The sequence below is a fragment of the Psittacula echo genome, assembly GCF_963264785.1.
Source record: "Psittacula echo genome assembly, chromosome: 3".
In the NCBI taxonomy this organism is placed as follows: domain Eukaryota; kingdom Metazoa; phylum Chordata; class Aves; order Psittaciformes; family Psittacidae; genus Psittacula; species Psittacula echo.
The window spans coordinates 63621160-63643733 of NC_137736.1; the positions used below are offsets into that span (position 1 = coordinate 63621160).

At 39.2% G+C, this 22574-nt stretch overlaps 2 protein-coding genes across 6 annotated transcripts in view; both read left to right on the forward strand.

Moving 5' to 3' along the window:
• The window catches only part of RGPD4 (RANBP2 like and GRIP domain containing 4), a 33442-nt gene extending 27234 nt beyond the window's left edge, over positions 1-6208 (forward strand). The window contains exons 24-29 of the mRNA XM_080612803.1: positions 438-666; positions 1198-1296; positions 1469-1611; positions 3089-3362; positions 3513-3847; positions 5641-6208. Of these exons, the coding sequence (XP_080468929.1) occupies positions 438-666; positions 1198-1296; positions 1469-1611; positions 3089-3362; positions 3513-3847; positions 5641-5946 (1386 nt within the window). The 3' untranslated portion in view covers positions 5947-6208. The remainder of the gene's footprint in view (positions 1-437; positions 667-1197; positions 1297-1468; positions 1612-3088; positions 3363-3512; positions 3848-5640) is intronic.
• Positions 6209-7143: 935 nt separating this feature from the next.
• The window catches only part of CCDC138 (coiled-coil domain containing 138), a 51404-nt gene continuing 35973 nt past the window's right edge, over positions 7144-22574 (forward strand). For 4 of the 5 annotated variants that reach the window (XR_013956404.1, XM_080612807.1, XM_080612804.1 and 1 more), the window contains exons 1-10: positions 7144-7250; positions 7775-7828; positions 8954-9014; positions 10200-10338; positions 11054-11166; positions 13530-13714; positions 14742-14900; positions 16831-16950; positions 20207-20284; positions 20364-20474. Coding sequence is in view for 4 of the 5 variants with exons in the window: in XM_080612807.1 (XP_080468933.1) it covers positions 7197-7250; positions 7775-7828; positions 8954-9014; positions 10200-10338; positions 11054-11166; positions 13530-13714; positions 14742-14900; positions 16831-16950; positions 20207-20284; positions 20364-20474 (1074 nt within the window). In the remaining variant the exon portion in view is untranslated. The remainder of the gene's footprint in view (positions 7251-7774; positions 7829-8953; positions 9015-10199; positions 10339-11053; positions 11167-13529; positions 13715-14741; positions 14901-16830; positions 16951-20206; positions 20285-20363; positions 20475-22574) is intronic. The other variant, XM_080612805.1, reaches the window with a different exon arrangement.

The following is a 22574-nucleotide window of genomic DNA, read 5'->3' on the forward strand; positions in this document are numbered from 1 at the left end:
TCTTGGCTGTGCGTCAAATCTTTGCCGACACTGAAACACAAGCTGAGATCTAAAGTTCCTTGGGAAGAGAAAGGAGGTACAGCTGTTCTCATAAATTATAAACTGCTTTGGGTAGTAAAATCACTGCTAATGTGTGTATAGATAAGGACTACCTAATTTCAGGAAGTCACAGTTGGTGTTTTGGGTGTGGGGGGGTTTTTTGTTATTTTTTTTTTGAAAGCATACTACTTCAAAGATACTTCAGGGTTTTGTCAAGTTAATGTCCTTGTGTGTTACGTGTAATGGAGAAACTTCAGAAAGCTTATAACAACAATTTTTCTTGACATTCCTTTTTTTTTTTTCTGTCTGAAATGACTGTTAAGTCTCCTGAGAGGTGGTGTGAATACTATGTTCTTCTAGCTCATTTGCTTATTACTTTACTTTTTTATTAATCTCAGGAGAATGAGGTTACAAGCTCAAATGACTTAGTCTGTACCAGTGAGGGAGAGGTGCCTACTCCATCAACCAGTGAATTGACAGTAGTTGTCCAGTCAGCTACCAACAATGAAGAACCAGATTCCACCACAGAAACTGTACATGTATCGCAGGCTGGATCAGGAGCTGAGGACACACCTGTGGACTTGTCAACTAAAAAAAGTGATTCAGACTCTCCAGAGTCAACACAAGGTATGGTCAGGGGTATGTTCTGTTTGTTTGGGGTTTCTTGGTAAGCACCTAACTACGCTTTTCTGTAGATGAGTTTATCTAACCGTAGAATGTGGTTGCTGACCTGGAGAGGAGGAGTACTAATACAGGAGTAGAAGCATGAGTAGTAAAATTGTGACTAGGGATTAAAATTACATATATCAAATTATGGTGTGTTCAAGTGGTACTACTACAGAGCACTGCTAGTGTCTGTGTAATTTATATATGATGTAGTTTCTCATCAGTTTACTGATAAATACTGCATAAATACTTACTAGAGTTCTGTGAATCTGCACAGAATTAGCATGCCAAAACTATCTCACACAATCTTGAGCCCTCTTTATATAAAAACTGTCATTAATGGCTGTTACAAGTGTTATGCAAACTTCAAATTTATTGGAAGGTAAAAATACTGTAGTGACTCCAGTTTATTCTTGTGACTACATAACAGTAAACACACCTTCTTTAAGAAAGGCAAAGAAAAACCTTTGACTTTTTCCTCTTCTTTGATAGAAAACAGAGTCATGTCATTTGGTTTCGGCAATACTGCAGGCTTGTCATTTGCAGATCTGGCTTCCAAAAACTCCGGAAACTTTGCTTTTGGGTCAAAAGGTGAGTTAAACGAGTCTCTGAGAAAGACGCTCAGCTGGACTTTTGTTTCATAAAACACATCCTTTATGCACCAAATTTCTACTGATAATCAGTTATCCACAGTTTTTAGCAAGTTTTTGTCATGAAGGAGAAAAACTGCACAAAGTTTAAAATGTAAATCTCTTAATTGTAGATAAAAACTTCAAATGGGCAAATACAGGAGCAGCTGTGTTTGGAGAGACAGCCTGTAAAGCAGAGGAAGATGAAGGTGGTAGTGATGATGAGGTGGTACATAGTGATGATATCCACTTTGAGCCGATTGTGTCCTTACCAGAGGTAAGGTGACTTCTGGCATATAAACCAACATTAACATAAGCATGTCTGCTAACACAGCAAGCTTTTTTAAATGCTTTGCTTAACTAATTTCTTGCACTGCTTATGTAGAAACACCTGCTGGTTTAAATCCTAGTACAGCTTAGCACTGGGGAATTGTCTGGTGCATCAGTTAAAATCTTTTATTTCATTATACCTTGACCATACTCATAACTTGTAAAAGCTAAACCTGATTCATTGTAGCACATTTGAAAACCAAGAAGAGCAACTGAGTAACTGTTAGTGCCAGTACAACTCAGCTGTGGCTTTGTATCAGTGACTTGTAGATGCAGTTCTGAGAAAGCCATGCCTTTAATTAAAAATAAAAGCTTTTAAATAAAAGTTCTACTCTGAACTAGGCAAGAGATTTCTAGAATCACTGAGCAATAAAGATGTAGTACAGTTAACCTCATCTGAACTAACTTTGTTAGTTTGAAAATAAATTGTTTTTCAAGAAGTAGGAGGACCTTCTGCTTTGAAGGTACCCTTATAAGCTACTGAGTGAGGCTTCACACAGTTCATGTCTTGATTTGGTATTTAAGCCATTTAAAATTTTTCTGATGTTATATCATCTGGTAATTTTAATTCTAGATTAGTATAATTATTAAGCAAAACAGTGCAAATAAACAATACGCAGTGTTGTTTGATTTGAACAGCAAATGTGACGTAGTTTGTAACATGCCTTCAACCTCCTTCAGAACTTGGTATGCCTTTGCTCATCTCTGTGTCATATTATGACTTCTGTGATTTTTCTTTCTTCCCTTACTTGCTGCTTCTCTTCTTCAGTCTCATTTTTCCCTCCACAAATAGTTGTCTTGTATCTCTCCAGTTCTTTCAAGTGTTCCATATCTTAAGATGATGTGATAGCTAAAGATAGTTATATAAAGCGAGCAGATACAGCAGTCAGGCCTCAGTTTGTTATACTTTGTTGGTGTTTATTCTGTTCAAATGCAAATATCAAGTTCTTCAACAGTGTTAGAAAAGTAATACCTGGAATGGTAATATGTCTTCAGTTCTCGGTTTGCACATCATTCCGCAAACCTGAAACTTTTCCTTGGCAGAAGCTTGCCAGAACATCTGATAGTGGGCTTTTATTTTTCAGGAAAAAAAAAAACCCAAACCAAACACACACAGAAAAAATCAACCAAAAAAAGAGCAAACAAAAAAAGCCCCACTTGCAGAGACAACCCAACAAACACCCACCAAAGTCATATGCAGCATGGCAAAGTAGTATTGCAGTGCTATAATTAGTCTCAAATAGTGGAATTTGTTGAGCTCTTAAATTTGGAAAAGGCTAAGCATTTACTCATTTTGGTGTGTGATGAATATGGTCTTGGAGAAAGGAACACATTGAGTAATTTTGCATAGTAGCATGTCAGAATCATTGTAAATATGTAATACTGCTTAATACTGTTGGTGACAGCAGCTCTCTGGTTTTTAGGTGGAAGTAAAATCTGGAGAAGAAGATGAAGAAATTCTCTTCAAAGAGAGGGCAAAACTTTACAGATGGGACAGGGATGCTACTCAGTGGAAGGAGCGTGGTGTTGGGGAGATAAAGATCCTCTTCCATACACAGAAGAAATACTATAGAGTCCTAATGAGAAGAGACCAGGTTCTTAAAGTCTGTGCAAACCATGTCATTACCAAAGAAATGAACTTGGTGCCCTCTGATACATCAAACAATGCTTTAATTTGGACAGCCACAGATTATGCTGGTGAGTTTTTTCGGGTGGTTTTTGGTTTTTCTAAGTGTTCTATAGCTTCTGTGGCTTTGTTTTTACCTGGAGATTATATAAAACAAAAGGTATTTGTTTCCAACTATAGTGAACAGAACTAAAGAAACCTGTTCTCTGATCTGTTTTCAGATGGTGAAGTAAAAGTGGAGCAACTTGCAGTCAGATTTAAAAGCCAAGAACTGGCTAATTCTTTCAAGAAGAGGTTTGAAGAATGCCAGCAAAGCTTGTCAGAACTACAGAAGGGACACTTATCTCTGGCAGCAGGACTGTCAAAGGACACTAACCCTGTTGTGTATTTTGAAGTCTCTGCTGATGATGAACCTTTAGGACATATAACTATGGAGCTATTTTCAAATATTGTCCCTCGAACTGCTGAAAACTTCAGGGCCCTGTGCACAGGAGAGAAGGGATTTGGATTCAAGAACTCCAGCTTTCACAGAATAGTCACTGACTTTGTGTGTCAGGTAAGCATAACAGGAAAACCCTTCATTGAGAGAATGAAGTGCATCTTCATTAACAATGGCACTTAAAAATCACTTACACAGGATAGCACGTTCTTGTTGGCAGCATGAATACAGTGTGCAAGATACTCTCATCTGTCCTTTCCCTACAAGGAGATGAGAAAGTACAAGCAGCACATGCTGCCCTAAGATGAATGCTTTTTACCTGTGTCTGCCAGCTGCCTGATGCTTTAGTATTACGTAGTGCTGCCTAAGCGCTACTTACTGTGGAAACAAAAAATTACAGATTTTTCTCTTGCAATGGACAAGTGGGCTCTTTCTGAAGAAGAGTATGAAGGAAAGTAGGGGTTCCCCAAACTACCATTCACCCCCCATCTCTGTACAGAAAGGGCCTTCTGTATGCTCACCTGCTAAGAACACTTACTTTCTGGGCTTCTTTTACATTTTGAAGTACATTTTGTATTTCAGGTAATGTGTACTTTAAAACCAATATTCTAAGTATTTTAGATGCTCAAGCTTCCATCTAAAAGAAGTCTTCTAGATCTCATTGTCATGCAATGACAATCCTGTTCCCTAAAATACTCAAATTTTGCACCAAGAGTATCAGCCTGCAGTGCACCAGAAGCCTCGTGTAGATGGTGTTGCTTTTAAACCTCTGTGTGCATTCAGTAGCACTAGTAAGTTCTTAATAAATGATGAAGGCATAGGAGATTGATTATAGGTCATATAGACCTTTTCTAAGATTCACATCAATAATTCAGTGAGTTTTAATGGCTTGTAACAGGCAGAATGAACCATCTTCCTTACACACTGCACTAATGTTCCTGCATGTCACTACATCCCTGAAGCAAGGCTCAACTTGCAGACTCAAAAGTAGACAGTAATACAGGAATGGCTTGTCACCAGAATAAGAAATTATCCGTTCTCTTCATGAGGTATTGCCTGTGGCTGAAGTGTGCACTTCATGGCTCTTTTGCTAAAACTTTGTGCCTTTCTGATACAGAATGCAGTGTTGTTCATTTAGGGTTTAAGCTTCTTTCAGGGTATTCCACAACCTGTAAGTTGCAGGCTTTGTTTTAAAACCATTAACTGTACTATGGACACTCTGACAAAGTGTGAGCTTTTATCACATGAAATCAGCATATTCTAAGTTTGCTCTGCTTTGCCTAAACTATTTCCAGGTACTGTGAGAAGCTTTTCAATGAGAATTCAAATATACAGTAACTTACACTGTGACCTTTTATGTGTATAGCCAAATAATCAGGAGCCAGAAGCTTGCTGCCTTGCAGAAAGACAAAAGACATTACTCACTAGCTGTAGCTGCGCTCCCAAACAAGCAGTCTTGTGGCAAAAGCTGCTGCCTGCACAGAAGCAAGAGATTGCTGGTCACTGCTACCTTAACCTTCAGGTGATCAGTTCCGTGCCGGCAGGGACTAAGCAAGGGAAAGGCCTTCTTCAGTGAGATAAGGCACCTCCAAGCTATTTGGGCCAAGTGATGCAGGAAGCAGGCAGTGGGAAAGACAAGTGTAGAGGGGAGTGGTCGCCACGTGGAGCAGGAAGGTAAAAATCTGTGTTCAGAATAAACAAGGGATACACTTTCCACTGCTGCTTCCATCACTATGAACAAAGCTGCTGAACCTGTGAAGCCTTATATCTAAGTAAATATGTACTTGGGAAAACAGTTCTTACGAAGCAAAGTATTTAGGGTTGAAAGGGAATGTAACTGTATTGTTGGTTTATGTTTCGGGACTTTCAGGTTAATGTTGTACCCCCCCCCCCCTTTTTTTTTTCTTAAGGGAGGTGATATAACTAACCATGATGGAACAGGTGGACGGTCAATTTATGGATCAGCATTTGAAGATGAGAATTTCGAAGTGAAACATACCGGTCCTGGATTGTTGTCAATGGCAAATAAGGGCAGGGATACGAATACTTCCCAGTTCTTCATAACACTTAAAAAAGCAGAACACTTGGACTTCAAGCATGTGGTATTTGGGTTTGTCAAAGATGGAATGGATGTTGTGAAAAAGATTGAATCCTTTGGTTCTCCTAAAGGGCTAGTAAATGGAAGAATTGTCATTACAGACTGTGGGCAAATATAGAATTATTGCTTTGAGTATACAGATGTTCTAGCAGTATAAGTCAGTATTTAGATGTTAATTGACTAATTATTTCAACTTCTTAAAATGGACACTTCTGATGTATAAATGTAAAATTACAGCTTATAGTTGGGTTTTTTATGTGTTCTAATTGATTTTTTGCATGTTAAAGTTCAGACACTGGCATATTTCAGGTGTATTTGTGTTAATCCTGACATATTTGTATTAAATGTCAAATTTTAAAAATTAAATCTTAGTCTTGTTAAAAATAAATGTCTTGTCTTCACTTTGGTTTGTTTAAAAAAGAACTTGTGTAGTTTGGCTTCCTGCTCCGATAAATCTGTATTTTGAAAATGACTGTAGGTGCTAATTGCTAGTCAGTAAACTGAAGGCCTTTGAAATGTAATGCTTACTCTGATGTGCAGAAAGCAAGCGGAGGCAGCTGGCAGGTAAGTGCTGGTTTGTGCAGTCTGAAGTCTCTCAGTAGTGCTTCAGTAGTTGAAAGCTGGAGAATAGTTCTTGAATGCTTTGATCAATATTTTGCTAAAGAAGTGCGCCTATTTATTTTTTACATCGAACAGGTCTTAGTAGAGTGAAAAAACCGGCTACTTGAAATTAGGATTTTACCTGAAATGCTGTAGTACAACACCACTGCTACTTCTATGATATATGTCTCTCCCTGCTCTTCTAATGTTTATGAGCTCTCTTTCCTGGGGCAGAGTTCTAGTAACTGGGCCAGAGCCATTTTCTCTCTTGAGAGTGACTATATATAAGTAAGTGCTGTTTTGGGGGTTTTGTTTAACTTCTCTACAGCTCAGGACTGCCATTATAATGGTTTTTAACAAGGTAACCAATCGGCCACCATTATCTGTAGGCTGGAACTGTGTAACTTGTATCAAAAAAAGAGCTTAAAGCCGAATATATCTTTTTTTTTTTTTTTTTTCTGAGGCTAGTGAATGTAGTTCTTCCCCGAAGTTCCTTCAGAAGCATTAGTCTGGAGGACCAAACCGTTATAGGAGCAAGCCGTATGAGGCTGGGGCCTGTCACAGGAGCCGAGTGCGTCAGGGGCGGGGCGGTGGATCCGCTCTGCCCGGCGCCCGGCCAGCCCCGGCCCAGCCGCTGCGACAGATGTCTCGTCCCCGCGGCTCCGTAGAGCCTGGCCCGAACGCGCGGTATGCGCATGCGCGCTGCCTCCCGCGCCTGCGCCCGGCGGCTTCGGGCTGTGGCGGTTAGTTCGAGCGCGGCGGTGGGACATGGCCGCCCCCGGCCCCTCTGTTGGAAGTCATCGCCGGCGTGGCGCCGTGGGGGTGAGACGGGAGGGCTGAGGATGCAGCTAAGGGAGGGAAGTGGGAAGAGGAGGGGGAAAGCTGCCCCTTCTCGCCTAGTCCCAGAGGTGCTTGGGGATGGTGGTGTCTGTGTCCCCTCTCCTGGGGTTCGTTGTGAACACTGACATCACATACGTGTATGGCGTGAGAGCCGAAAATGGGATTTGAACAGGCTTTAGGAGCTTAGGTATAAAATACGTACTTTCTACTCCTACTGTTATTCCCTTTATGCTGATTGCAGTACATAGAATGGGTTGGATTGGAGGGGATCTTAAAAAGATCAAGTACAGCACAAGTGCTGAAGAGACATCCCTGTCTGAACTTGGAATTTCCCTGGAAATTGCAATTCCAAATTTTATTCATTTCCAAAACACAGTCTGAGCAGCTTGGGTCTTAATTTATGCCTAAAACATTCTGGTGTCTGCTAGTTGGGCAAGACTGTATGTGAATCCTCTTGGTATACTAATAGGATAACTTGTTTATTTTGTATATTCTTACCCGTGCAGATGAGGTCCTCAGTGACACGGTTTAGTGGTGGACTTGGCAGTCCTGGGGTCAAGGTAGGACTTGATGATCTTAAAGATTTTTTCCAACCTGACTGATTCTATGATTCTTTTGCCACAGCAATCACCAGCCTTATTTATAGTGTGTTAGGTGTGCTTGTGATTTTTTTGTTTGTTTGTTTGTAAAGCCTAGTGGTTAGTTCTGTTTTCAGGGAGCAGGAAATTGTGCCATCTCTAGTCAACCAGAGGAGAATCAAACCCATAGTTCACAACAAACTGCTGCAGTGATCATAGAGTAAGTTATGGTGGGTGTCATTCTCTTGCCAAGGTAGAAGCAATGTTAATTTTACACCAGATAATGCCAGGTTCTTTGCACCAATACGAATGAAGGAACTGAATTGTGATTCCTCTGTTTCCATTACTTCCATTATTAATGGATGTGCACAGTGGATTAGGAAATTGCTCCAGCAGCAAGGAGCCCTCCCACATGCTAGTATTTCACCAGTGTTCAAACTCATGCTGCAAGGGAAGTAATATGTTGTGCTTGCAAGGAACCAAATGCTAGATTTGTTTGTGCATTTTGTTATTTTATTAAAAAGCAGTGTTTAAGTACAAGAAAATACAGCAGTTGATCTCTTTATTTAGAGTATATGTCCTGGTTTCAGGAGAGATGCAGTGAAACACAACTAAGATTGCGAGAGCTGCTTTGAGTCTAATCTTTTATAATGTACGTTTAGTTGATTTTAATTGTAGCCTAATACTTCTGTCATTTGTTTTTGTAGTATGTAGTTACAGGTTAGTAGGAAAAAGTAGAGCAGGAAACTTTGACATAAAAAAACCTGGATATGAAAATAGATGGCAATGTTACCTAATCCTACTTTTATGCCCTTATTTTATGTTACTGTATTTATAAAGTCTTACAGTCTCTCAAATTTTTTAACATACAACACCATGAATATTTCATCATTAGACTGTGGAGGATGTTTGCCTCTTTATGTTAATATGAAGGCCATCTACATTTGTATATTGAAAAAAAAACAAAAAACACTTCCCTTTTCAAAGACAGTAGTTTGTAGTAAGAGTTCTATCACAAGGCATTGAAACTGTGAAACAAGTGAGTTGTAACATGCACTTTACCTGAAAATTCAGACTATATTACAGTGTGTTTGTGTTTTCTTGTAGGATTGCCTTTCAGGAGCATTACATACTGAAGGGAAGAGTGGAATGTCCCTAGGATACAAAGGTAATACCACACAATGGTGCTTTGATATATTTTTCAGAGAAAATATATACTAAAACTGTGTCATTCCTAAATTTATTTTAAGTAGTTTTGTATTTTCTCATTTTAAATGAGTAAACATTCTTGATCAAGGGTTTGTTCTATCTGAGAGCCAGCCTAGCAATGTTAATGTTCACATGGAGAGCACAAAGGATGCTTTAGAACAATGATTCCCAACCTGTTTGTGTTGAAGCCCTGCTTGAAGTAGTTGGTAGCAGTCCACCTGGGTTCAGCAGTAACAGTCATTTTTCTCCGTCTTAGTAGCTGGTGCAGCGCTGTAATTTTGACTTTCAGCCTGAGAACAGCGGTGATAACACTGATGTTTTTAGTTGCTGCTTAGTAATGTTTAGTCTGACCAAGGACTTTCTGGGTCTCATGCTCTACCAGGGAGGAGGGGAAGCCCGGAGGAAGCAGAGACAGGACACCTGACCCAAACTAACCAAAGAGGTATTCCATACCACAGCATGTCATGCCCACTATATAAACGGGGGGCAGTTACCCAGAAGGTCTAGATCACTGCTTGGGTTGAGCTGGGTATAGGTCGGCGGGTGGTGAACAGTTGTATTCTCTTCCCTTGTTATTTCCCTTATCATTATTATTATTGGTGGCAGCAGCAGTGATTTGTGTTATACCTTAGTTACTGGACTGTTTTTATCTCAATCCGTGAGAGTTACATTCTTTCAGTTCTCCTCCCCATCGCTCCAGGGATGGAGTAAGAGTGAGACTGCGTGGCTAAGTTGCCGACTGGGCTTAAACCACACCACCTCACAATGCATATGCTTGGCTTTAACTTAAAGATACATATACATTTATTATTTAGAATGTCTTTGGGCTTCTTGAGAAACACATGTTGCTGGTGCATGCAAACAGGATAAAACAAAGTGTTCATCAGACATTGGTTATAGAAAAATTAATATATGAATGCAAGCTGTAAAACTTAAGGAAGACTTATCTGGTTTGAAAGCTAAATAATACCTCCCAGTGTTTAAGCTGTTAAAATTTTTCATTCATTTGTAAGGGTTTATCAGTGGGGTTTTGGTTCTTAAACCTACCTGATTAGATGGAAAGCATTTCTAATAAGCCCTGTCAATTTTTTAACATCAGCTTCTCAAATGCAAAATAAAATTGTTATTATCTTCTGAATTCCAGGTGACATGGACAGCTCACTGGAAAATACAGCTATTTCTTTATCCAAATGTTCTTTAGAGTCAGAATTTACTGAAAGTGAAAGAGAGAACAGCATCAGATCTTCTAGTGATTTCCTCCAACGTTTCAAAGTCTGGGACTGGTAAAAGGCATTTTCTCTTCAGCTCTCCTTTATCATTTGTTATCTTTCATAATCTAGATAAACCATAATTAAACAGTACATTCAGATTGTACAGATGCAGAAGTCATTTTAAGGTGCTTTTCATCTTATTAAGTAAAGAACTGTTTGTGGCTGAGGTATGAAATAATGTGAATGCCAGTTTTGATGAGGAGTATTGTCTCACTTTCTAATCTAATCTGTATATGCTGGAATTGCTACTGGGATACAGGGATGATATAAACTGAATTAGGAGGAAAGCAAAGACTGATAAACAGCTTTAAGTTTATTTAGAGATAATTTGATTCCAAAAGCCAAGAAGTGTCTTTTCACGACTAGTTTACACCAGATATGAAAAATAATTTAAAAATGGAGTTTGTATTTTTAGCTTTCCTGGAATTTGGTGATTGGTGATGAAAGGAGAGGGGTTTACCTGCTGCAGATGTGCTTACAGCCTGAAAATTCTAACTATTCTTACTAATCTTATGTCAGCAACATTACTAATTGTTGTGGTTAAAATCTTGTGAGTAATAATGCCTTTTATCCAAATGATTTTACTCTATTTGTTGTCAGTCAAATATAAAATTCTTAGATTGAGCCATGTTTCCATTTCTGTACAGACTTATTTCAATGCTCTATATGTAGTATGTGAGAAAAGTATTGAGTAATTTCCAATTACTGCTTTTTTGTATTTGTTTAGGTTTGATGATGAGCAAGATTCATGTTGTGATTCAAGTGGTCTAGAAAAAGAAAAGACCATTAATTGGTCTGAAACTGATACAGTTCAAAATACAGCTATATATGTGGAAACAGGTAAGAAATACTGAATTTTAAATATTTTTACAGCTCTGTGTGAACTATAACATGTATTTTAAAAAACTTTCTGTTCAGTTCAGAAACACAGTAATCGGCAAAAGGTATTTTAATTTGGGGATTTAACCTTTCATGTCACTATGAGTAACACATTTAGAGTTAGTTTAGGAGGTCCAGGCATTCTTGGTGAAATATTAACATACGTTTAAGAAAGAAAAGTCAACTTTTTATGAAACTGGTTGCCAGGTGACTTTATAATATAAATGAAGAAACAGGATGGTTTGGAGGGGGTTTTGTTTATTTGTTTTGGTTTATTTTGTTTTAAGTAGCTAGCTGCATTACCAAATAGTACAACTCTGTTAAACCAGATGTCTTTTTTCAGTTTAAAGTTGGAAAACTGGCATTAGGTAGAGAAAGAATATTAACTCAGGAAATTCTAGCTAGAAGACTGTAGCGGCGATCAACTGGCATTCATTCACAACAAACGTGTGAAAATGCTGCTGGATTTGGAGGGGTTTGTGAATCAGTGTAGCTCTGTCCCTTGTGGAGAGTTTTAGGTTTAGAAGGACATTAACGTATTCTTTTAAAAGCATATATGGAAGTGTAGAGACAGCCAGACAACCAACCCCAAAGTGGCTATAAGGAACCTCAAAAGTCCTGCAGAACAGATCAGTGTAACTGGAGTAGACTCTTATCAAAAGTTGTATTAAATAGGTGGGGACTGTATAAAAACAGCTTTCTGGAAACCCATTCTTTCTGAAAAGAAAAGAAAACAAAACACACACACCCAAACCAAACAAACTAACAACAACAAAGAATTTAATTGCACCAGGAAAATTGCATAGTTTACAGTATTTCGGATCAAAGGCAAAATAAACACAAAACTGATAAATATCACATTCACTTGTTTCAGATATGACTACTTTTTTTCTGATTTCTGTTCCCCTGTTTCTGTTATGATTTGTGTGGTATTTTGCTAGTTATGCTCTGCTTCCTCATCCGTAAAGCAGGCACACTGACTGAACAACAGGTTTGGTGTGCTATCCTGCACCAGCTGTGATGGGTGAAATGCATACCACTGATTAGCCCCATTAGTTAAATCATTTGCTATTTTCTTGATGATCCTTCTCGTTGTCCTTCTTTTCCCTTCTATAGTTGCCTGCCAAATAAACAACCTATCACTAACTACATTTTCCTCACTGGTCTGAGCTTTGCTCTGTCTGTACCTATTGTGGTTTAAACCCGACAGGCAACTCAGCACCACACAGCTACTTGCTTACTCTACCTTCCCAAGGTACTTGCTTACTCTACCTTGCCAAGTAGGGAGGGCAAGAATCAGAAAGGTAAAACTGAGAAAACTTGCAGGTTGGGTGAAGGACACTTAATATGTAAACAGAAGCTCCACATGCAGGCAAAGCAAAATGAGAAGTTCATTTACCACTTCTCATCAGCAGGCAGGTGTGCAGGCATCTCCAGGGCAGCAGAGCTCCATCACATGTAATGGTTACTTAGGTAGACAAGTGCTATCACTCTGAACATTTTCCCCCTTCCTTCTTCTTTCTCCAGCTGTATATGCTGAGCATGACACTATATGATATGGAATATCCTTCTGGTCAGTTGGGGTCAGCTGTCCCAGCTGTGTCCCCTCCCAACTTGTGCACCTCCAGCCTGCTGACTGGTGGGGTGGGGTGCGAAGCAGAAAAGGTTTCGACTCTGTGTATTCACTGCTCAGCAGTAACTGAAACATCCCTGTGTTATCAACACTGTTTTGGTCAAGATGTCTCTCCACGAAAGATCATAACACTTCCTTCAGTTGTCTGTGAATTTTGGGTGTTCAACTATTCGTGAAATCCAGCTATTCCTCACTGTGCTGTCTGCAACTTTCATCACCTTCTTACACTGTAATCTGTCATGTCTAGCTGTTTCTCCTGTTGTGACCAGCAGTTTCTTAACTCTTGTTCTCTTAACTTCGATGTCAGGCCAAGGTCTAGTCAGCGGCAAATCACTTGCCTGAAGACCTTACAAAAAGGTCATCAAACAAGAGGAGGTTTTAGCTACATTATGATTCAGGCTGTGCATGGATTTCGTACAGATATCTATGAGGTTTCTATACTGAATTGGAGGGTATAGTTTTACTTATAAACCACCATTGATCACTGATCATTTCAGCCAAGTCACAGAAACCGGCTTTGAGCAATTGTACATAATTCTTTAGGAGATTACTTTCTCATTTTGATACATCTTGCTCTAATCTTGTTACTTTAAATGGCTAAAATAAGTTTTCACTGTTTTGGAACAACAATAATGTCATTATTTATCTAGGATTAATTTTCTAATGTAAAATGAGTTTTTCCTTTCCATAGGCAACACCTTACCTTCCCATTTGGCTGCAAATACACAAGAAAATAGTGACCAAAATATTACCAATGGTTTGCTAAGGAAAATTCTAAGTGGAACTAGTGCTCAAGCATGCAGTAGTCAAGGCTTAATACCACCTGACATCAGTCAAATTTATAATGAATTATTTGTCATACATCAGAAGCTCCAGGTAGGAACTGGAATCACTTTAAACGTTTTGTTCAGTAATGTTACAAAGATTCTCGCTTTTGACAGAGAATTCAGAAATTACTTATATACTAAATAACTATTACTTTTATACTAAGACTATTAGTTACTACTGTTATTTATACTAATCACAATGATTTATATACTAAAATTCTATCGTCATCCACCTCTTCCTCTAAATAAATTTACCGATTTGCTTTGTCTTACATAGTGGGTAGATAAGACAACAGTCTTAAGGGAGTTTGAATGCAGTGCTTCTACATCCAAGAGTGTCTTGTGATGCACTGTGGGCATAGAAGGAAACACCTGCAAGTACTGCTTCTCCTGAGAGCATCCAAAACTTTTCTCGTGATTCTAGGCATTCATGGCCTCCTTTTAAAACCCTCCATTCTGCCTTATCTTTACTTTTGCACTGCTGGGGAATCCCAGCAAGTTCATCCCCTAGAAGGCCTAGGCCACTAGCAGAAAAGCCTGCTATATGGCTTTATTCTGTAATAGCTCCCATACTTCTGCTGGTTTCCCTGTCAGGACTACCTTTTGTATGGTATGAGATAAAAATAATTTTGTATCTCTTTTTCCTCACTGCTTTTTCAGGGGTGCTTCCCACTAATCGAAGAGACAACATAGTAATCTCATGTTCAGTGCTGACAGTCACATCAGACTCTGTTTCATCTTACAGTTAATATTATTACCCAAAACTTTTGAAAGCAAAAGCCTACATTCAGTTGTCTTAAGTTTATACTTAAACAACCATGTAGAGTTGAGTTTTGTATTTTGGGAGGCTGAACCATCCTGATGCACATCAAAGTCATTTGAGTTAACGTCTGGGGAAACTGAACATAGATAGCCATCAGGATACTTTTAATGAGTAAGCTATTGTGTAACACTGTATAATTTTACAAGAAGCTAAGCATATCTCTGGGAGAGAAAATTTAAATTCAGTATAAATTGTGACAATATCATGGTTTTTAAAGCTGTTTCAACTTTTTTTTTTTTTTTTCTCAATACAGAGAGAAAGTTTAGCACAGCAGGAATATGCTCTCCAACTCCGGAAAAGAGAGCGTTTTCTAACAGAACGAGAAACAGTGCTTTTTAGACATGAAGCAGCTTTGGCTAAAATACAAGGTGTTGAGGAAGAAGTTCACACAAAATTTGGAATTTTAAAAGAGGTGCAGTAATATATTAAATTATATTTATTGCTCTACATGCCATTTAACTTATCTTAAACCATCACGTTTGTTGGAGATATAGTGCTATTTTTTTTAAATGCTTGAAATCCATTAATGAATGATTTATATAAAAAGTACAACATAAAATATTTAGGGGTTTGTATTGCTTCTGTTTCAGAATGATGCATTTAATTGTCTTATGCATAGATATGTTTCAGTGTTACGATTTAGAAAAGAGGTAAGTTGTTTCTAAAATAGAAATATATGACCAGTACTAGAGAAAAAAGTTGTGGTCTGTCTGTGCTTGTATGTAACTTAAATTAGTATCTTTGCATTAGCCGTAATTGAAGTAGATATCCTTGGGAAGGCTTGAAGACACATTGAGATCTTATAGCATAACTATTGCAGAGAATATTAGAAAAAACATTCAGAGTTCAAAGGAAGAAAAGATCAACCTAACTTTGGGAGCATGGGAGGAAATGAAATGGTGTGATTTTGCTATAAGAAGAGGTGGTAATAACAACACTGTTCTTGTGAGTATTTCCTATTGAATTTAGGTCTTGTAAAGTTTTGGGTATTATCCAGAAGGTCAAATGGTTTGTGTCAAAACCATGAGCTGAGAAATTACATTGCTTTAAATGGTGCAGATAAACCTTTCCTGCAAGCTGTTAAGGGAGTATAAGACTACATGTTAAAAAGGGGGGAAAAGGCATCAGAGGAGTAGGACCTCGGCTTTTGAACAGGGAAGGAATAGGTTTAGGTGTTAATTTAGATGTTGCAAATCTTCTGAGCATATAAGAATGTTACACCAGTTAGAGAACTGGCTGGTGAAAACACAGGGAAAATTGGTGGTTTTCTGGGAAAATTTGTGAAGGAAGACTCAAAAAATGGGGTGCCTGTCTTGTCAAAAGGGAGAGTTCTGCAGCCATCAACTTAATGTCAGTTCCCTAAGTAAGTAAGTAAATAAATAGATTCTGAAAAAAAGGTATGAACAAACCATGGAAAGCATGATGCAGGAAACAATGTGATAACTAATTACTAGCATATGTTAATCATAAATTGTCAAATCAGTCTTATTTCCGCTACAGCAAGGTAATGGGCATTGCTAATAGAGGAAGATTTATATATATATATATATGTCTGGACTGAATTAGAAATGTTTTATGCAGTTTTGCATGGCATTTTTGTAATCATGTTAGTAAAGTATAACATAAATGTAGTGCAGTTAAGGTAAAGATGTAGTGAGACAGTAGTTCACAATAAAGTTGAAGGAATGTACCTAGTGGATTTGGAGTATCTTTTCAGTCCAGTATTATTCAGTATTTTCAGTGAGAAGTTTGATGATGAGAAAGAGCATGTTCATTAAACTTGAAGTAAATAGCAAGTGAGGGGGAATTTCAAGCATGCTGAAAAGGAACACTGGGATTAAAATTGATCGTGACAAATTGAAGATATTGTAGGTCTGAAAAGAATTACTATTCAGGAAGTGTGAGTGTGCAGTATTGCATTTTAATAGAAATATCAGCTACAGAAATAGAGGATAATGGGTGGATGCATGGGTTAAACATACAGGATGAATTGAGTGTTAATGTGCCAATCTTCAGCTACATAAAAGGCTGCAACAAAGAGGAAAACTATTTTTTTTTTTTTTTTTTTTTTTTTACATGTCTGTGATAGAAGCAGTAAGGGAAAATTAGATTAAGAATTAGGAAAAACTATATCTGGCAAAAATAGGTAAGCATACAGAGAGGTAGATTGACAAGACTGTAGTGTAGTATTGGAGGACTTAAGAACAGACTAGGCACACCTGGAAAAAGTGAAATGGTATAACTGGTTATGATACAGATGACACTACCTGATGTCTTATATAAAGATATACATATAAAATAGTCTCTTGTAAGTCATGTTTTTAAATTTCATATTTCCATAGCAACATGAGGCAGAAGTTAAACAGCTGACAGAAGTCTTGAGAGAAATAACTAAAGAAAATAGGAGGCTGAAGTCATCATTTGAAACCTTGAAGAAAGTGAATGACTCTTTAAGAAAACAGGTAAAATTAGTTATTTACTGTTATCAGCAAATTTACAAGCTACACTAGACAATTTTAAATATTTGAATTGCTTAAGTTTGGCAAATTCCTGATTTTTAATTTTTTTTTTTGTAAGGCAAGAAGTGTGTGAATGGCTGAAAGTATTTTCTGCACCTGTTTCTAGTACTTGAAATTTAGCCTGACTTTTTACAGTATAAATAAGGTTGGACTTATTTCTCTGACCCACTAGCAACAGCACAGACTTGTTCTTTCCCTTAGAGAACGTCAGACCTAACTCCTAGAATGTTGATGGTTCTGGTGCAACCTATCTTTCTCTTCCCCTTGCTACAAACTTTTCATGCTTCCATGCCCGTGGCAGGGGGTTGGAACTGGATGAGCTTTAAGGTCCCTTCTGACCCAAACCGGTCTGTGATTCTGATAAGTTAGGTGTGAAAATAACAAAAGATAGGAGAAGAGGCACAGTTTAAAAGACTGTCTGTAGAAGGTTTATGAAGGAGAAGAGAAACCTAGTGATACATTGGTGTAAAATAAGGAACAATACGGAACAGGCTAGGCAAATGTTCCCATTTCTTCTTTATTGCCAACAAAGAAAAGGGGATAGCTTTTGAAATTGAGAATTCTCATTTCATTCAGATTTGGAAAGTGCAAGTGAAGTATAGTTGTTCAAAGATCACAGGAAGAAATACCTCCAGCTTTGTGGCCACTTAATCACAGCCAGTGCCTCTAGAGGGAGAGGGAGAAGAGGGGTGGTCATAAGGGAAGATTATGAAAGGAGTGGAGGGGTGACTGTGAGGGGAGAGCATGGATGGCCATGAGGGGAGAGCAGGGGCAGCTGTGAGGGGAGATTATGAAGGGAGAGAAGGCCATGAGGAGTGAGAGGACATCGTGAGGGGAGAGGAGCAGCCATTAGGGGAGATCATGAGGAGAGAGCAGAGGTAGCCATGCGGGGAGGACTGGTTATAAGGAGTGAAGGGGACATTGTGAGGAAGAATAGGAAAGCCTGTGAGGGAAAATCATGAGGGGAGAACAGGGGGGTGGCCATGAGGGATGACCATAAGGAGAGAGCAGCGGGCAGCCATGAGGGTTGATCGTGAGGGAAGATCATGAGGAGAGAGGAGGGAAAGCTGTGAGAGAATAGCAGGAGAAGCCATGAGAGAAGATTGTGAGCGGAGAGGAGGGGAAGCCATGAGAGAAGATCGTGAGGGGATAGGAGGGGGGCGGCCATGAGGGAAGAACGTGATGGGAGAGCAGAGGAAGCTATGAGGGAAGACTATGATGGGGTAGCAGGGGTGGTCATGAGGGTAGAGGAGGGGTGGCCATAAGGAATGAAGAGGACATTGTGAGAGCAGAAGAGGAAAGCCTGTGAGGAAAAATCATGAGAGGAGAGCAGGAGTGGCCATGAGGGATGATCATAAGGGGAGAGCAGGGGAAGCCATGAGGGGAGATCGTGAGGGAAGATCATGAGGAGAGAGGAGGGATGGCCATGAGGGAAGAGCGTGAGGGGAGAGTAGGGGTGGGCATGAGAGAAGATTGTGAGGGGAGAGCAGGGGCAGCCATGAGGGGAGATCATAATGGGAAAGCAGGGTCGGCCATGAGGGGAGACTGGGAGAGGAGAAGAGGTGCAGCCATGAGGGAAGACCATGAGAGGAGAGCAGCGGTGGCCATAAGGAGTGAAGGGGACATCGTGAGGGGAGAAGAGGAGAGGCCGTGCGGGGAGATTGTGATGGGGGTAGATGTGAGGGAAGCTCATGAGGCGAGGTCATAAGGGAAGAGCACAGGCAGCCATGGGGCCTGAGGGTTGACCATGAAGGGAGATATGAGGGGTGAGTGTGAGGGGTTGGTGCAGCAGCTGTGCAGTGTGAGCCATTGTGGGGCACAGATGAGGGGTGGCTGTGAGTGGAGATTATGAGAATCATAGAATAGTTAGGGTTGGAAAGGACCTTAAGATCATCTAGTTCCAACCCCCCTGCCATGGGCAGGGACGCCTCACACTAAACCATGCCACCCAAGGCTCTGTCCAACCTGGCCTTGAACACTGCCAGGGATGGAGCATTTACCATCTTTCGGCAACTTGTTCCAGTGCCTCACCGCCCTAACAGTAAAGAATTTCTTCCTTCTATCCAATCTAAACTTCCCCTGTTTAAGTTTTAACCCATCACCCCTTGTCCTATCACTACAGTCCCTGATGAATAGTCCCTCCCCAGCATCCTTGTAGGCCCCCTTCAGATACTGGCAGGCTGCTATGAGGTCTCCACGCAGCCTTCTCTTCTCCAGGCTGAACAGCCCCAACTTTCTCAGCCTGTCTTCATACAGGAGGTGCTCCAGTCCCCTGATCATCCTCGTGGCCCTCCTCTGGACTTGTTCCAACAGTTCCATGTCCTTTTTATGTTGAGAACACCAGACCTGCACACAATACTCCAAGTGAAGTCTCACAAGAGCAGAGAGGCATCCATGCGGGGAGATCAGTTTGCCCTTAGTGACATTGTTTAGTGATGGTTTATTGGCTTAGTCAGTTCAGGGGTAGTGATTGGACTCAATGATCTTAAAGGTCTTTTTCAACTTAGTTGATTCCATGATTGATTCTGTGATAATCGTGCTGCTCATTGTTGTATACATAGAGTATGTTTCTTATACTTGAATAGTTTACAGTTTCCTTCATCTTTTCTTGCGGAGGGAACTGGTTTTGTAGCATGGTCAATAACTGTTTCATTTTGCAAAGGAAGCTATCCCCTCATTAACAAGACCATTCTTGAAAAGTGTGCTCCATTTTCATGTCACTTCTTCATGAAAAGTAATGAAATGTTTAGTGCCTCTATATCCTGAGTGGCATTGTAGTGCTTGTTCTTCTCTTGCAAATTGAAAGGTTTGGCTGCAGATCATCAAAGAGCCTCTAGTGTCTTATTTATCCTGGAACAGGTTGCTCGGAAAGGTGGTGCAATCTCCCAGCTTGGCAATATTCCAAGGCTTTCTGTATGTGATCCTAGGCAACTGGCTGTAGGTGCCCCTGCTCGAGGAGGGGTGTTGGACTAGATGACCTTCAGAGGTGCCTGCCAACCTAAACCACCCTGTGATTCCATGATTTGTTGAGGAGTTGGATGATTATTTTGTTTCTATCACTTCATATGCTCAGAAGAAAGAACTTGAACTGAAATAGTCTAGGTGCTCAGCAACAATATCAAATTATTTCAGTGTGATAATGAAGTCAAGAAATGAGTTTTGAATTTACAGGTACTTAGATATTTTCTGATTCTTTCAGTTAAGTGATGTAACCGAGCTAAACAAGAAGTTGGAAGGTCAAGCAAGAAAAGTACAAGCTCGTTTAGAGAATCTACAAGTAAGGTTTATTTTTACATGTTCCTGCTTTCTTTATAGGTGACAAGTTAAATAAAACTCATTGTTACATTTTGTTGTAGAGAAAGCATGAATTGTTAACAGTACAGAAGTCTAAGAATATCTGTCAAGTGGTGCAACAAAGTAAACCTGTCAAGCAGGAAAAAGTGATGGTAACATCGAAAAATGCTAAGGTAAGAATTGGGCAAAATGGAAGATTAATTCAAAAAACATTAGGTAGTGGAACATTCTCTGTATATCTGCTAGAAATTAGAAAATATAACTGCCAATCTTAGTTCATGAGTGAATTAGTTACAGTAAGAAAAGATGAAGGTTATACTGGAGGAAAACAGTTAAAGAATTAAGCTTGTTGCTGTTGGATTTTATATTGCGTTTGTATATACTAATATATATATATTTATTTATATGATATGTTTTCCTCTTCCTGTCATGTTATCTTTCGTCTGTCAATTAAAATTATAACCTGCTTACACTGGCTTCTTCCACTGTGTCAGAGCAAATCTTGAACTCATTCTGGTTACTGCTACAGTACAACACTGTTCTTATGAATAACATCAGCTAAAAAGTACTCAGTCTGAAGTATCAGATAAATAATTTTAATTTTCTAAGCCAAAAATTATTATATTTTTTTGAGAAATAGTCTTTAATGAGGGAGACTAAATGTAGTGTTCATACACAGTTCCAAAATGATTACCTTGTTTTGTTTAAAATATCTTCTTGCATCACTTAATGAAATGCTTTCTGTCTCCATGTTGTTCGATTTAGTAGCAAGTTCTCTCATAGTCATCTACCAACATCTCCCAACTGGTAATGATTTTCTCCAGCTAGAGGCTAAACTGTGAAATAGGAAAGAAATATTCACACCATCCTACTTAATTAATCTACATCAGATGCCTTAATAATTAATCTACATCAGATGCCTTAAAACTGTGTTGTTTATATATAGCCATCATATTTCTCTGTTTACATGGGTTTTAGTGTACTTTGGTTACAAATGAAATGTAAACAGTATTGGTAGTTATGGTTCTGAGTGAAGAGGAAAGCAAATTTCCAAAGATAGATTAAGGAAAACTTTTGAAGTCTTTAGAGAACTGTTCGTACAGTCTGTCTTCAGGTACCTCTGGATATCTTTTGTAGATATTTCATTGCAGTGTAGTACAGAGACAGAATGACAATTTCATGAAGTCTTTGTTCTTTTTCTAACAATGCTAGTTACCCAGTTAAATTTTAACAACAGTGGATTGTATGAAATACAGTAAAGGAGGTTTAGTGCATTGAAATAAGAATTTCCACATGCAAAGGACATTAAAGGTTTGCTTTCTCCTGTAATTCATTTGGTCAGAATTAAAAATGGAGTGATTCTGTATGTGAAAATCTTTATGCAGGCCTTTTATAACCATTTGTCTAAGTACAAAATAAATCACGTGCGTATTTTTTGACTCCTGGAAACCATCACAAATAGTGCCTGTTCTGCAGTGGGGAGGGAAGTGAGGTATGGAAGAGAGAGGGGGAGAAACAACGCTGGGTTCTTTCTGGATCTCTGTAAGAAAGGCCTGACAACAAATGACTTAACGAAATAGTTGTTCTAATAAAATAGAGTAAGAGGAACGATATAGATAGTGAGTAAATCTTATGTCCTCTCAGATGCTGGGAAGCTTGTACTTGTGCAGCATCAGATGGAGCCTGTGTGGATCTTCTCAGGCCGTGTTGAGCCGGTCCTGTCCATGGAGAGAAGCTCCTAGTTTTTTTTGGCCATTCAAGCTATTATATAATTTTTTTTTTTTTTACAAGAAAACAACTCTTATCTATGAAGGACATTCACAGGAATACTCCTTGTTGCCCTTTTAGACAAAGACAAGGCCAGGCAGGAGGCGATTGCTCGTACCAAGCAGGAGCTACCTACTGCTTCTCTTAGAACGAGCTAGCTGAGTTTATCCAGTGGCCAAGCACAGGATAAACTGCAGCTGATTGATCTGTGCAGCACAGCACAGGGTCTCTGCCACAGCGTCTCTGACTCCTCAATGCACAGTGGTCTCTGGCTGATGATTACCACCTTCCACCCCTTGATCCACATCTGTTTACCTTTTCCAGAGATAATAGTAACTTACAGGTTGTATTAATAACATACAGGCTTTTCAAATCCTAGGTGCAAGATTCAACAGAGCACAGGTGGCCTGTTTGAGATCACTTTTTCTTTTAATATGTTTTCCCAGGCTCTGAATACAGTAACTTATCTCCCATACTTTATCAGGCTCATCATCCTTTAAATTATG